Source organism: Mercenaria mercenaria, chromosome 9 (genome assembly GCF_021730395.1).
Source record: "Mercenaria mercenaria strain notata chromosome 9, MADL_Memer_1, whole genome shotgun sequence".
In the NCBI taxonomy this organism is placed as follows: Eukaryota; Metazoa; Mollusca; class Bivalvia; order Venerida; family Veneridae; genus Mercenaria; species Mercenaria mercenaria.
The window spans coordinates 21,681,155-21,695,354 of record NC_069369.1 but is presented as its reverse complement, the minus strand read 5'-3'; the positions used below and the strand labels follow the sequence as shown (position 1 = coordinate 21,695,354).

Sequence of the window (14,200 nt, the reverse complement as noted above, 5' to 3'; positions counted from 1 at the left end):
AGTAATACACACTTATTGAATGGCATGCTGGACCCGACCAGCAAGTTACTGTAAAAACACATATTTTCGCTGGGTCAAAATTTCATGAATTTGAAATTTTGAGTATGTTCGCAAGGTTTAATATTCCCGAAATTGTAAAAATTTAATTTGAATTATACTAATGGTGAATATTCATGCAAGGATTAATTTTCGGGAGATGTAGGGTCTTGTGAAAATTTCTGTTTTTTCGGTAGCTGTCTTTGCTGTGATGGTAGATTATAAAAGTTTTGACTAGAAGTCATTTGATGAGGGTTTTATTGTGTCATCAGAAGTAGATTTTCACAGACTTTTCATTGACTGCAGTCATAAAAACATGTGTTGAATATAGACCAGTCATACAGAACAAACTATGAAATGGTGATATACATATGAGCCGTGCCATGAGAAAACCAACAGAGTGGCTTTGCAACCAGCAGTCTGGTCAGGATCCATGCTGTTCACTTTTAAAGCTTATTGGAATAGGAGAAACTGTTAGAGAACAGCATGGATCCTGACCAGACTGCGCAGATGCGCAGGCTGGTCTGGATCCATGCTGGTCGGAAACCCACTATGTTGGTTTTCCCATGGCGCGGCTCATATAAGGATAGCCGTAATAATTGAAACTAATTGTAACACACTATAGTTGTTGTATTTCATATGTTTGCAGATTAATTACAAGCACGGATGGATCTGTTGTTGAACCATTGGATGGATCGTTCTTGGATAAATCATTACTAGGTGTATTAGTTAAAGAAGCAGAAGATCCTTTCTCTTGTAGTATTTGTGCGAAAAGTTATAAATCAAAATCTGCTTTAAAAAGACATTTAAAAATTCATAGTGACAAATATCAGTGTAAGGCCTGCACACTGTTTTTTGAAACAGAAGAAAAGTTAATTTCACACAGAGACTCCAAACATCAGCCACATTTATGTGTAATCTGCGGAAATTGTTTTTCATCAAAATCAAACTTAGACAGGCATATGGTAGTACATGGTGATACCAGCAATGCCGGCAAGGTGTTTAAGTGCCCTTTTGAAAATTGTAACAAACAGTTTTCACTTAGGGCAAGCTATGAAGCACATGTTAATAATCATTCTGGTTTTAAACCATACCAGTGCTCACAATGTGGGCATACCTACAGTAATAAATACAAAAGGAACCAGCATGAAAAAATATGCAGTGGCCATGTCAGCATAACCTGTACAATTTGTCAGATGAATTTCAAACGAAAGGACCAGCTAAAGAAGCATCAGTCAGCAAAACATTCCGACAAACGATTTTATTGTGCATGTGGAAAAAACTATTCCTTTCTTTTTGCATTAAAACGTCATGCAAAAAAATGCACGTTAAGCATAAGTTGATGACAGATTAATTTGGTCAAAATATTAATCTTCAATGTAGGTTAAATTGGGAACTGAGTCATCTTGGGTAAAAACTACAGCAGGTGAGCAATCCATGACTTTTGTGACCCTTCTGAAAAGAAAAATAACTGCAACAACAAACAACAGACTGTTGACTAAACAGTGTACTAAACACTAACTGAGAAATGAAACAACAGTTGTTACTTACAGTGTTACAGATTAGTATTAACTGTTATGAAAATGTACTATGTACATCTTTCACTGAAATATTAAGATTAGATACTTAATTTAAATGTAGATCTTCTTTAAATGTATACTGTATATATAGTCAGCTGCGTTCACAGTTAGATGGCATGTGGTAAACTGTCACTGTATGATGATCAAGTAAATGTATTGGTCTGTAGACCTGATCAAGGTGATATTTCACCTCCAGTCGATTGACTGACCAAGGTAAGGCTAGGTCAACAGACTTGAATATTTACTGGTATCATCAGTCAGTAAGTCTTTATCTTATGACTACACTGAAAAAGGCTGTGTTGTTAATATCTAGATAGTTCATAAGAATTGTCAGTACATATTATAGAGGTGTACTAACTACCTGTACTCGTCTAGAACTTTTCTGAGAAAATCGAAAAAGCATAATGTACAGATTATGGCAATGGAGCCAGTTATATTTTAAAATATTATCAAAAGAAATATTGTATACAAGAATATTTTGTTTACTTTTGCAAAGAATATCACTTTCTATGTGACTTAAGTACTTACAAATGAGATAATCTGAATTGACAATAAAATCTTTAAAAAGATCCTTTGGAGACAAAGAATGCAGCCAAGCAGAATAATAGCAGACTCGGTTTGACTGAGTCTGTTCATGAGAGGTAATGAAATGTGCAACACCTGTCATGTCCACTTGCACTGGCTTGAGTGGAACTCTATTACACATCTATCGAATGGATTCTTTGATCCGAATGGACAAGATAATTTAACAACATTAGTTCATAAAGTCATAGAATAAATTTAACAGTCATTGTAATTATCTTAACATTTTATATGTAAGTCATATTATGCCTGAAAAGTAAGCTTCTCTTTAATTTCATGTTTTCTCTGGAATTCATTGATCTTTTTTCTTCTTTTTTCATGTTTGTCATATGAACATAATAATGTTAGGCTGGAATCAATGTAATTTTGCTTAATGCTGAATAAATGTTGTTGCTGTTGTTACAAGCTTGTGTGGTTGAAGAAATGTATCAAGTATGGTCATCATTTTATTATTATCGTTAGTATTTGTCGAAATTTTAGTTTAAGTCCACTTTTTTTCAAAGCTGTAAAAGCTTTTAGACTTTGTACACTTGTTTATTATTATTAGTTGTGTAAGTAGGCCAAGACACATAACTTTTACTTGCATTTTGTCAGAATGATGGCCTTTTATGTGCTTAGAAAATTTGAATTTTCTGGTTAAACCTTTTGTTTAGGTCCATTTTTCTTGAATGTATTAGAGTTTAACTTTGATACTAAGTTGTACATTTCTTTTAACATAATCTGTTCACTATTATAAGACAAATAAGTAGGTCAAGAACAATAATTTTCTTGCATTACGTCCTAATTGTGTACTTTATTATACATCCGAAGGGACGTATTATGTTATACCCCGGTGTCCGTCTGTCCGTCCGTCCGTCCGTTAGCAATTTTGTGTCCGCTCTGTAACTCTTGAACCCCTTGAAGGATTTCATAGAAACTTGACACAAATGTTCACCACACCGAGACGACGTGCAGAGCGCATGTTTTGGATGCCTCGCTTCAAGGTCACACTTAGGGGTCAAAGGTCTTATCAGTTTGTTTCGTGTCCGCTCTGTAACTCTTGAACTTGGCACAAATGTTCACCACACTGAGACAACGTGCAGAGCGCATGTTTCGGATGACTCGCTTCAAGGTCAGTCAAGGTCACACTTAGTGGTCAAAGGTCATATATGACTTTGCTTTGTGTATACTGCTCTGCATTGCAGTGCTCTTGTTTCTATTTGGCAGATCTCTTTTTTGTTCACTTACAATAATTTGTTCTTTTAATTACTTCCCTTTTATGTTACTATAAGTAGCTTATTTTGAAACTTTTTTATTATTGGCCGTAGGGAAAAACAGAGACCACTTTTCTGTGGAACAACATGGATGGTACCTCTAATTTTTAGGTGTATTTTTACATACCTGTACCTGATAAGGATTTTTTTGTGGACTTTGAATATTTTTTTGTGGACTTAGATTTGTTTTTTGAAGTTTTCCTTTTGTTGTTCCACTCCTTTGGGCTGCAACAGTCAAGTTCTTTAAATTTTGCTCCCATCCTATGATGAAATCCTTCGGGTGTATATTGCCCTGCTTGGCGGAGCTCTTGTTGAATACTTAAGACACTGAAGTGTAATGTAACCACACAATCAAAGCAGGTTTAGTTTAACAATAATATTATAAGACCAATGTTTAGGCTTTCACAGGGCCTTCTTATATAGCTTTGAAACTACACAACTGACTTTATCATCAGTAAGTTAGTGTGAGAGCTACACAGGAAGCATAATTTATTTTCGTCCATATTGCCTAATGTCATGCACTGAAAGAGGAATGTTTGCATCTGCAGGTGATGCTCTTGTTCTTTTGCTAGTTGAATGTATATTTTTAAACCAAAAACCAAATACTGTTAATACACACAAGTACGTTTAGTTTGTGTATAGTAATTTTTCATTTACAGAATAATTGGGTCATTGTCTAATTTTAATTAAGAAACATTCATAAAATACAAGATAATGGCAGTTTAAACAACTTAAAAATCATAGAGATCTTTGTCCTTTCTTTTCTTACTTTTATACATTTTGGTATCTTAGTGCACAGTGTTGCAATATTATGTATTTGTCAATATACATGTACATGTATATAATAAATTATTAAAGAAAAAAATAATTTGCTTGTTTCAATGTTAATAAATTCACCCAATTTTTAATGATATCAATTCAATATATTTTCCTACACTATACTTACACTAGACATAATTAACCCTGTTTATATAATGTTGTCAAACAAGACTCCACAATTGGGGGAAAAGCTCTTAAGAAATAAAATTTGAACATTACTATAAAGCTGTCAGGTTTTAAGATGTTTTTTACTGTCAGAAAAGGTTTTAACAAAACCAAAAAAAGAAGGCTGCCATTGACATTACTAACTTTGATTACTACTTACACCTATAAAAAGCTTGGAACATTTGCTCCAGAATTTTATTATCATTTGGTGACCTTCTACAAAAATACATAAAATAAGACTGAACCATGAAAGAAACATGGGTGTAATATACTATAGGGGGAGGGTCTTCCATTTGCAAGATTTATATGTATACAATGTAATGCTGTGAGTGAAATATTCAAATTCTTGTCTTCTGAAGCTGCAAAATAGTTTTATAGGAATGAATTTGAACAAGTCTTGAACTCCTACTTTGTTTCTCATTCACAGACATGATTATTGTGTATTCCCCAACGTAAAAGCAGAAAACATGTGCATGTTGGGAGAATAAGCAATAATCCTGATTATGCAATAAAAGGTACATTTGTTGGTGACTTAGCAACTGAAAGTTGATATATCACATGTGGGCAATATAGGACAATTATGACCTTGATCGGTATAAGAAATGAAGGCTGGTTCCTATACTATGAAATACCAATGACCTAAGCAACCAGTAGCCCACTTTAGCTATTCCTTTTCCTTATATTATCTATGTTCAGATTGTTCAAAACTTGGATTAATCAAGCATTTGCTTATGCCATTGTGTGATCTTGATCAATTGGTGTTTCACTGTAATAATGTGTTCAAAATGTTCATGAAGGCCTGTAATTCATACCCTGATAAAAACTCATTCCTCAGTAAACCAGTCTCATCATCACAATAATTCCGAGTTGCTGAATTAAGGAAGCTACATTTATGTTTTCTTCTCATTTTCAGAGAAGATTTGGAAGATAGACCAAGTGCAAGGAAAAATTCAAAGAAAAGAAGACAAAAATCTATGTGTACCAACTGTGGAAAATTATTTGAAACTATGTCTGGGTTAAGGAAACACTGGATTAACAAACATGGCAAAGAAGAGCATATGAAATACAAGTGTTCCCATTGTAGCTCTTCATTTCTGGAAAAATCAAAATTAATTGCTCACCTGACAAAACACGGAGGATCATACTTCAGCTGCAAGTTTTGTGGACAGAATTACACAGCAGTGTCGGCACTAAATCGACATATTAAAAGTAAACACCTAAATATTGTACACACGTGTACAATTTGTCATACTGCACACAGGGATAAGGCTACGCTGAATGAGCATATTTCAGTCAAACACTTGATGGAGTATAAATATAGATGTGAAATTTGCCATGCCAGGTTCAGATTCAGGGGCAGCATCGCAAGACATAGAAAGACACACAATAAAGTTTGAGAAGACACTCGGTAAAGTGTGAGAAGACACTCAGTAAAGTGTGAGACGACACAATAAAGTTTGAGAACATTATATTTGCAAGTGAATGGATAGTAAACTGAAAGTGACATAGCATGTATACTTACCAAATTATATTATAGCAAGGTCTAGACAGTAAAAGCTTAAAACACAGCACTTGCATTTTGTACTTAAATAAAATTCCTTGTTTAAGCTTTTTTTTACCTGCCCACTTAGCTTAATAGGGAGAGCACCGATCTACGGACTGCAGGGTGGTGAGTTCGATCCTCGGGTGGGCCATATGTTCTCTGTGACAACTTGATAAAAGACATTGTGTCTGAAATCATTAGTCCTTCACCTCTGATTCATGTGGGAATGTTGGCAGTTACTTACGTAGAACAGGTTTGTACTGGTACAGAATCCAGGAACACTGATAGTGACTTCTGGGGAACATTTTTACTTGTTTGAACTGAACATTTAATAAAATAATAAATAACTCACAAATCTCTTGATGGATCTCCTCCTAACTTGGCTGGAAGTGTCCTTGCAAGGACCATATCTTATTTGTCAACATGGCTCCAATTTACCCCTATTGGTTTTGTGGTCAGTAGGTCAAAGGTCAAGGTCACAGTATAACGGTTTCCGGATAATAACGTAAGAATGCTTTGGCCTAGTATCATGAAAGTTGATAGGGAGGTTGGTCATGATTAGCAGATGACCCCTATTGATTTTGAGGTCAGTAGGCCAAAGGTCAAGGTCACATTTACCTGGAACAGTTAAACTTTTTCCTGACGGTAACTTGAGAATGCTTGGGCCTAGGATCACGAAACTTAATAGAAAGATTGATCATGACCAGCAGACAACCCTACTGATTTTAAGGTCAGTTGGTCGAAGTTTAAGGTCACATTGACCAAGAACAGTAGAACTTTTGTGTACAGTGACCAAATAATTCCTTTTCCTAGTGCAATTACTGAATGCATTAAGGGGGGCATTTCATGTTTCGAGCTCTTGTTAAGTAAGTGTCATATTTGTGATTCTGTGCACACGGATATAATGCCGCCCTTAAAGAGCATACATCAGCGAAACACATGATGGAGTACAACTATAGATGTGAAGTTTGTGGTGCCTAATATGAGAGTAGAGGTAGCCTAGTAAAGCATAGTTATAAACATAATGTGAAAGATGACATGGCTGTCAGTGAATTAGAGGAATTAAAGATTAAGGGAAATAAGAGACTATAAAATAGAATTTTGAAAATTGAAGATGAATATACATTTCTAGTGCGGGAGGTCGTGGGTTTGATCCCCAGCCACATCATATCAAAGATATGAAAAATGGTACCAGAAGCTCCCTTGCTTGGTGCTCAGCATTAAAAAAGGAAACTGGTTTCTCTTCTCTCATACCCTTGTGGCGATGGAATCCATCCGGAATGAGGTGTCGAGAGTGATTTGAGTATATGTTTTAATAGTAGAACTTGCTTCACAGTCAACCTAAAATAAATTAATATAAACTAAAATAACATTCAGTCATTATATTACATCTTACAGTAGTTTGCTACAAAAATAAAATTTTTTCTTTCCATGTCAGATTTATCAAGCTGTCACGATATTAGCAACATTTGAATAGAGCAGGCAAAAAAAAAAACACCCCTCTTGAGCCTTCTGACTTTTATTTGAAATATTTAAATCAAGTAAAAATCATATTTTTGTGTTTATTCAATTTTGATTTTTACCTTCTTACCTCTTGTAATAACTATAATGATCTTTTTGAAAATTAATATAGATGTCCAATTTTGATAGATTTTTTCAAACGTTACAATTGAATATATACTGAATGCCAGTACATGTATCTTAAAAATTACTAAATGATTTTTTAGATTTAGCATCCAATTATTGTCCCCTATCTTTTTTCGAGGAAAATTAGGGGGACATAGAAATAGGCTGCATCCTTCCTTCCATTCGTCACACTTTGTGTCCAGTCCATAACTCTGCCATCAATGAAGGGATTTTGAAATAACTTGGCATAAATGTTCAAAATAATGAGACGATGTGTCATGCGCAGGAATCAGACCCCTAACTCCAAGGTCAAGGTCACACTTTGAGGTCAATAGTTAACAAGGTCTATTTCTTGTTGGTCCATAACTCTGCCATCCTAAAGGTCATGCGCAAGACTCCAAGTTCAAAGGTCAAGCTGTTATGAGTTAAAGGTTAACAGAGTCTGTTTCATGTCCAGTTCATAACTCTGCCGTTCATCAAGGGATTTTAAAATTACTTTGCATAAATATTGCCCATAATGAGATGATGTGTTGTGTGCAGGATTCAGGCCCCTACCTTTAAGGTCAAGGTCACACCTAGAGGTTAAAGGTTAACATGGTCTATTTCTTGTCTGGTCCATAACTGACTGCCATTTATCAAGGGATTTTAAAATTACTTAGCACAAATATTCCCCATATTGAGTTAAATTATCATGTGCAAAACCCAGACCCCTAGCTCCAAGGTCAAGGTCACCTTTGGACATTTTTTGTTTTGTCTGGTCTGTAATTTTTTTATGTGTTGTATATTCAGATGACTTGGCATAGATATTCACATTTACAAAACATTGTGAAAAGGTCAAGATCACAGGCACCAAAATTAACTTTCTTTTTTTTAGCTCGACTATATGGAGAAGTATCCTACCGGCCCCAGCTTTGGCATCGGCGTCTTTTCGCATCCCCACCTTGGTTAGTTTTGATGCATTTTCTCTTTTTTCTCCTCACCCCTGTTATTACGGTACTTGATTGACTTGCTTCAAACTTAAAATGGTTATTCCTTATCATCACCCACATCATCTGGCATAAGGGTCATAATTCTCACACCAATATCTTATGAATTATCCCCCTTTTTACTTAGAATTTCATGTTGAAGTTTTGGTACACTTTCACGCTTATCTCAGTTATTTCTAAATGGATTTGATTCAAATTTAAAATAGTTGTTAAAATCTGTGAGTAACAACTTTTTGTGGGCCATAATATAATAAGAAAATTAGTGTGTGTGTAAAAGTGTATACCTTAACTTTAAGCTCCACGTTTAATTGTATTTTACATATTTTTGCCATGAATACCATATTTGGTGCCTATATAAGGAAAGAACAATGACGTCACTATGTCCAGAATGGCAACCATTTTATTAAATTGATAACATTTAAATTGCCATATCTTTTATGTTATTAGTCTGATTTTCACAAATGTTTCACCAGTTAATATTTTTCATTAAACTCTTTCCAAATATATACATTGTCAAATGTTGTATATTCCCATTTAAAGTAAGATGATTGGTATTGATAGATATAAAAAGCTGTTAACAATTGTAGACTTGCAGAATGCAACCCAGGCACATGTTATAACTTATGGTATATAGATAAATGCAGCATTACATTGGTTGCAAAATATTAACCTGCAACTAATGTGACCCACTTTTAGTACTTTAAAAACTTGGGGGAGGTGTGGGGTGGGGGAGACAATACTAGCTGATCTTGAGTTTATTTTAAGAAAGAAAATTTAAGTAGATGGATAGCTCTAAATTATGTGCCCATTGTGGTTTTGGGGCTGGAATATAATTCTTACTTGCATAAGCTAGACAATTTTCATTTGTGTTCTAGTAGGTCACTTAACTGTTCTCTGCCTTTTTATCTAAATACATGGGTTTGAATTGTAAGCTACAGTATACTAAAAATAATGGGAAATATGTAGCTTGAATTTCAGTTGTCTGAAACATCCAGCAAAAATATTAAAAAAAAAACAGGTGATAAGATTTTATACTTGCATGAAAGTTGCATGTATGATAAGATGTTATACTTGCATGAAAGTTGCATGTATGATAAGATGTATGATGTTCATGTATGCCAATATAAATTTTTAGGATAAATCTGCATCCTCTTTCAGTAGGCCTGATGACACTGGAGAACTTGTCCAGACAAGTGTGTGGAGTGCACAAGAAAAGTCTCCAAGAAGATCTCCAAGGAGACATCAACAGCCGAACAGACTTGAGCATGAAGTCTGTGAACTGCGGTCTTCAGTCACCAATCTTGAGTTTTGGCATAAGCAAATGTGGAATGATGTAGTGGTATGTTTTCATTTCAGACTGAAATATCATATTTGCACTTTTTAGCCGAAAGGTCATTTTTAGCTCATCTGATTTCTGCAAAAAAAATGATGAGTTATTGTCATGACTCACTTGATCGGCGTTGACGTTGCCTGGTTAAGTTTTATGTTTAGGTCAGCTTTTCTCCTAAACTATCAAAGCTATTGCTTTGAAACTTGCAACACTTGTTCACCATCATAAGCTGACTCTGTATAGCAAGAAACATAACTCCATCATGCTTTTTGCAAGAATTATGGCCCTTTTTGGACTTAGAAAATACCAAATTTCTTGGTTAAGTTTTATGTTTAGGTCATCTTTTCTCCTAAACTATAAAAGCAACAGACTATCAAAGCTGTTGCTTTGAAACTTTCAACACTTGTTCACCATCATAAGCTGACTCTGTACAGCAAAAAACATAACTCGAGCCATTCTGCTTTTTGCAAAATTTATGGCCCTTTTTGGACTTAGATTTTTGGTAAGTTTAGTGTTTAGGTCAGCTTTTCTCCTAAATATCAAAGCTATCGCTTTAAAACTTGCAACACTTGTTCACCATCAAACGCTGACTCTGTACAGCAAGAAACATAAATAAATCCATCCTGCTTTATGTTAGAATTATGGGCCCTTTAAGACTTAGAAAATCTCAGATTTTTTTGTTAAGGTTTGCGTTTAGGTCAACTTTTCTCCTCAATGGTCAAAGCTATTGCTTTAAAGCTTGGACCTTGGAGCATTTATTTGCCATTTAAAGCTGACTCTGCATAGCAAGTACCATAACTCTTCATTGCTCTTTGCAAGAATTATGGCCTCTTTTGGACTTAAAAAAATCATGGATAGGAAAATATTTCTTGTTTTCTTCAGCTCTCCTTTGTGAGGACAATTGCAGCATTTTCATTGATAAAAAGTTATCCAAAGTTCCTTCACACTTTCATGACTTATGACCAGAAACATGCTCATTCTGGTATTAAACTTTTAATCTGCTTTATAGCTCCGCAGTTTCCATTTGTGGAAAAAGTCAGCATTACATACAAATTGTCACATGTATCCCTTTACCACAACTTGGTGAAATTCAATGGTTTCCTCTTTTAAAAGCTGCAATGTGCAATTTTAAAAAGTGTCGAGGAATTTTGTTTATGGAAAACCAGTCATGGCCACCAGGTGCATATATGTATATATTTAGTCATGAATGCTGAACTTATATATGAATACTTCTTTAAAGATTAACAGTTGTTGTATTTTTGTGCATATAAAGTGATAAAAAAAAAAAATTTTATAATATAGATTTTTTAAGTAGTATCCTCATTTTAATAAAGACAATATGTCCTTCCGGTAGCTGTTATTTTTTGGGTAAAATCTAATTCTCCTTGACTGGTTGTGAATACAGTAGAACCTGCCTAAGTGGTCACCTGTATTTAGCAGCCTTTTTCTAAGCAGCCAGAATGAAAATTTCCCAAACCAAATCTTCTAATATTCACCTGCCTAACGCAGCCACCTGCATTTAGCAGCCATTGTTTTGATTCCCTTGGCTTGCTGTTTAAGATTTTTTACATTTTACTGTATTTCAAATCATGCAAGAAGGGGGAAATTATTTTCCTGCTATATCAATTACATGTCAGGGGCAGCAAATCAATTTATTGCCCAGCTCATCTGAAACCAGGTCAGTCTGCCAAAATAGACCTGCTTTGTGTTGGAAAATTACATTATGTCATTGTCCTTGTGTTTATGCTTTTCAGTATTTGAAAGGTGCAGTAGAAAGCCTACAGCAACAGCGTCAACTTCATTCTGAAACCCCGCAGCATGAACAGAAGACACATTTGTTTGAGGTAATAATTACAGCAATTTTTACATTAACCCTTACCCTGCTAAATTTCTATAATGAACCTGTCCATTTTTCAGTTTGGACAGTACCATAAACTGTTAAAAGCGGTGCTAACCAAACAGATACTGGCTGAATAACAAACAGTGCAGATCATGATCAGACTGCATGGATGTGCAGGCTGATCATGATCTACACTGGTTGCAAAGGCAGAAGCATTCGTATACAGCATGGTAATGGTTAACCCAGTTTCAAAGCGGTGTCCAGTGGCATGACCAGTGATAGTTATACCCCAACCAAACATGTTTGAGGGGGGTATATAGGAGTCAGTTTTGTCGCGTCCCGTCCCGTCCCGAAATCTATTATCTCAGTTATTACCAAATGGATTTGATTCAAACTTAAAATACATGTTCCACCTTATCACCCACATCATGTGACACAAGGTGCATAACTCTTGACACCAAGTTTTCATGAATTATGTCCCCTTTTACTTAGAATTTAGGGTTAATTTTGCTGTATTTTCACTATATCTGAGTTACTACTGAATGGATTTGATTCAAACTTAAAATAGATGTTCCACCTCATCACCCACATCATGTGCCCCCATCATGTGACACAAGGTGCATAACTCTGACACCAAGTTTTCATGAATTATGTCCCCTTTTACTTAGAATTTAAGGTTAATTTTGTTGTATTTTCACTATATCTCAGTTATTACTAAATGGATTTGATTCAAACTTAAAATAGTTGTTCCACCTCATCACCTACATCATGTGACATAAGGTGCTTAACTCTGACATAAATTTTTTATGAATTATGTCCCCTTTTACTTTAAATTTAAGGTTGATTTTGATGTATTTTCACTATATCTCAGTTATTACAAAATGGATTTGATTCAAACTTAAAATAGATGTTCCACCTCATCACCCACATCATGTGACACAAGGTGCATAACTCTGACACCAATTTTTCATGAAATATGCCCCTTTTTACTTAGAATTTAAGGTTAATTTTTATGTATTTTCACTATATCTCAGTTACTACTGAATGGATTTGATTCAGACTTAAAATAGATGTTCCACCTCATCACCCACATTATGTGACACAAGGTGCATAACTCTGACACTAATTTTTCTTGAATTGTGTTCCCTTTTACCTAGAATTTAAGGTTAATTTTGATGTATTTTCACTATATCTCATTCTGATTGGCTTAGAGCCAAAGGGAAGTAACCTTTTTTAACTTTTGTATGGAGTTTCTTCCCCTTAAATTCCAGGAATTAGTCTATTTTTAGAAATCCTATTTTTAGATTTTCAATATTTTAGGTATTTTTCTAACTTTTTTATTATAAGTCCTATGTAAAAAGGGTAAGACACTTTTTTGTATTCACTTTTAGTGTATCTCTAATATTAGAGATTTAATATATTTACTAGTATTACTATACTAGTATTATACTAGTATTACTTACATGTGGAAGCCCAGGATGAAGTACTCCAAAGACTAAGTATTTTTAAGATTTCTTATGGTTGCAATTCTTCTGTGACAAGACCGTATGGTGGGGGTATGAGTCACTCCTGTGACAGTTCTAGTTTATACTGTATCGTTCTTATTCATTAAGGCAAGTGTCCTTTGTGGTTGAGTGTTTCCCTTTATTGGCTGAGGTATCAGAACCATAACCCCTTGGAGTCTGAAGGAATTTAAGATATGGTTTGAACAGCTGGATCATTAATGAATCTACAGCTTCTGAATGAATATTTAGAAAACCTGTGCTAAAAATAACACTGCCAGGTTAAAAGATCGGACAATACATGTATATCAATATAACAAGATATTTACATTATTATTAAGATTTATAGCTAAAATACTTACTCGTTTGAAAATATTTATAGAAACATTTAGATGCTACAGCATATTGGATATAAATTATGTAACACTTACATAATATGTTTCGTTTAGTTAATATATCATTAAACATTGTCAAAATAACTTGTTAATGCACCAGTTGACTTCTATTCCATATTATCCCAAATGAACTGTACAACTGAATTTCCTGCTTTCTTAAATTTTCTTTTTCTTAAAATTTGTTTTATCAGAATCAGTCAAGAACAGATGTTTTTCAGTTTTATCAAGTGTTCCCGTGCTTCCATGAAAACCTGGGAAAGTACTTGAAATCCAGAAAGAACTTCAAGACCTGGAAAGTCCTTTAATTTCAAAATATTCTTTTAAAAACCGTAAAAACTTATGAATGATCAGCAAAAGCAAGAATTACAAATCCTTTTGGAAATTCTTGTTGTTCTTTGCAGTTCATACACTGCGTTCCCTTCAATATGGCTTATGTCTCAAGATCAAGTTAAACAAAAAGTCTGACTTCCAGCTTTTGCTGTTTATTGACAAACCTGTATTTTTCTTATGTGTTTGAACTTTTTTGGACCCCTTTGACCTTGT

The 14,200-nt window shown here is 34.5% G+C and overlaps 1 protein-coding gene across 5 annotated transcripts in view; it reads left to right on the top strand.

Moving 5' to 3' along the window:
* Positions 1 to 14,200, top strand: part of LOC123546025 (zinc finger protein 557-like) — a 110,376-nt gene that overhangs the window by 84,575 nt on the left and 11,601 nt on the right. Inside the window, exons 4-5 of one of the 5 annotated variants that reach the window (XM_053550992.1) lie at positions 9,752 to 9,929; positions 11,675 to 11,764. The exons of 1 other annotated variant lie outside the window; for it this stretch is intronic. In XM_053550992.1, coding sequence (XP_053406967.1) covers positions 9,752 to 9,929; positions 11,675 to 11,764 — 268 coding nt within the window. Of the gene's footprint in view, positions 1 to 685; positions 1,423 to 5,348; positions 7,322 to 9,748; positions 9,930 to 11,674; positions 11,765 to 14,200 lie in introns of those variants that run through there. 3 more of the 5 variants (XM_053550990.1, XM_053550994.1, XM_053550986.1) reach the window with 3 other exon arrangements.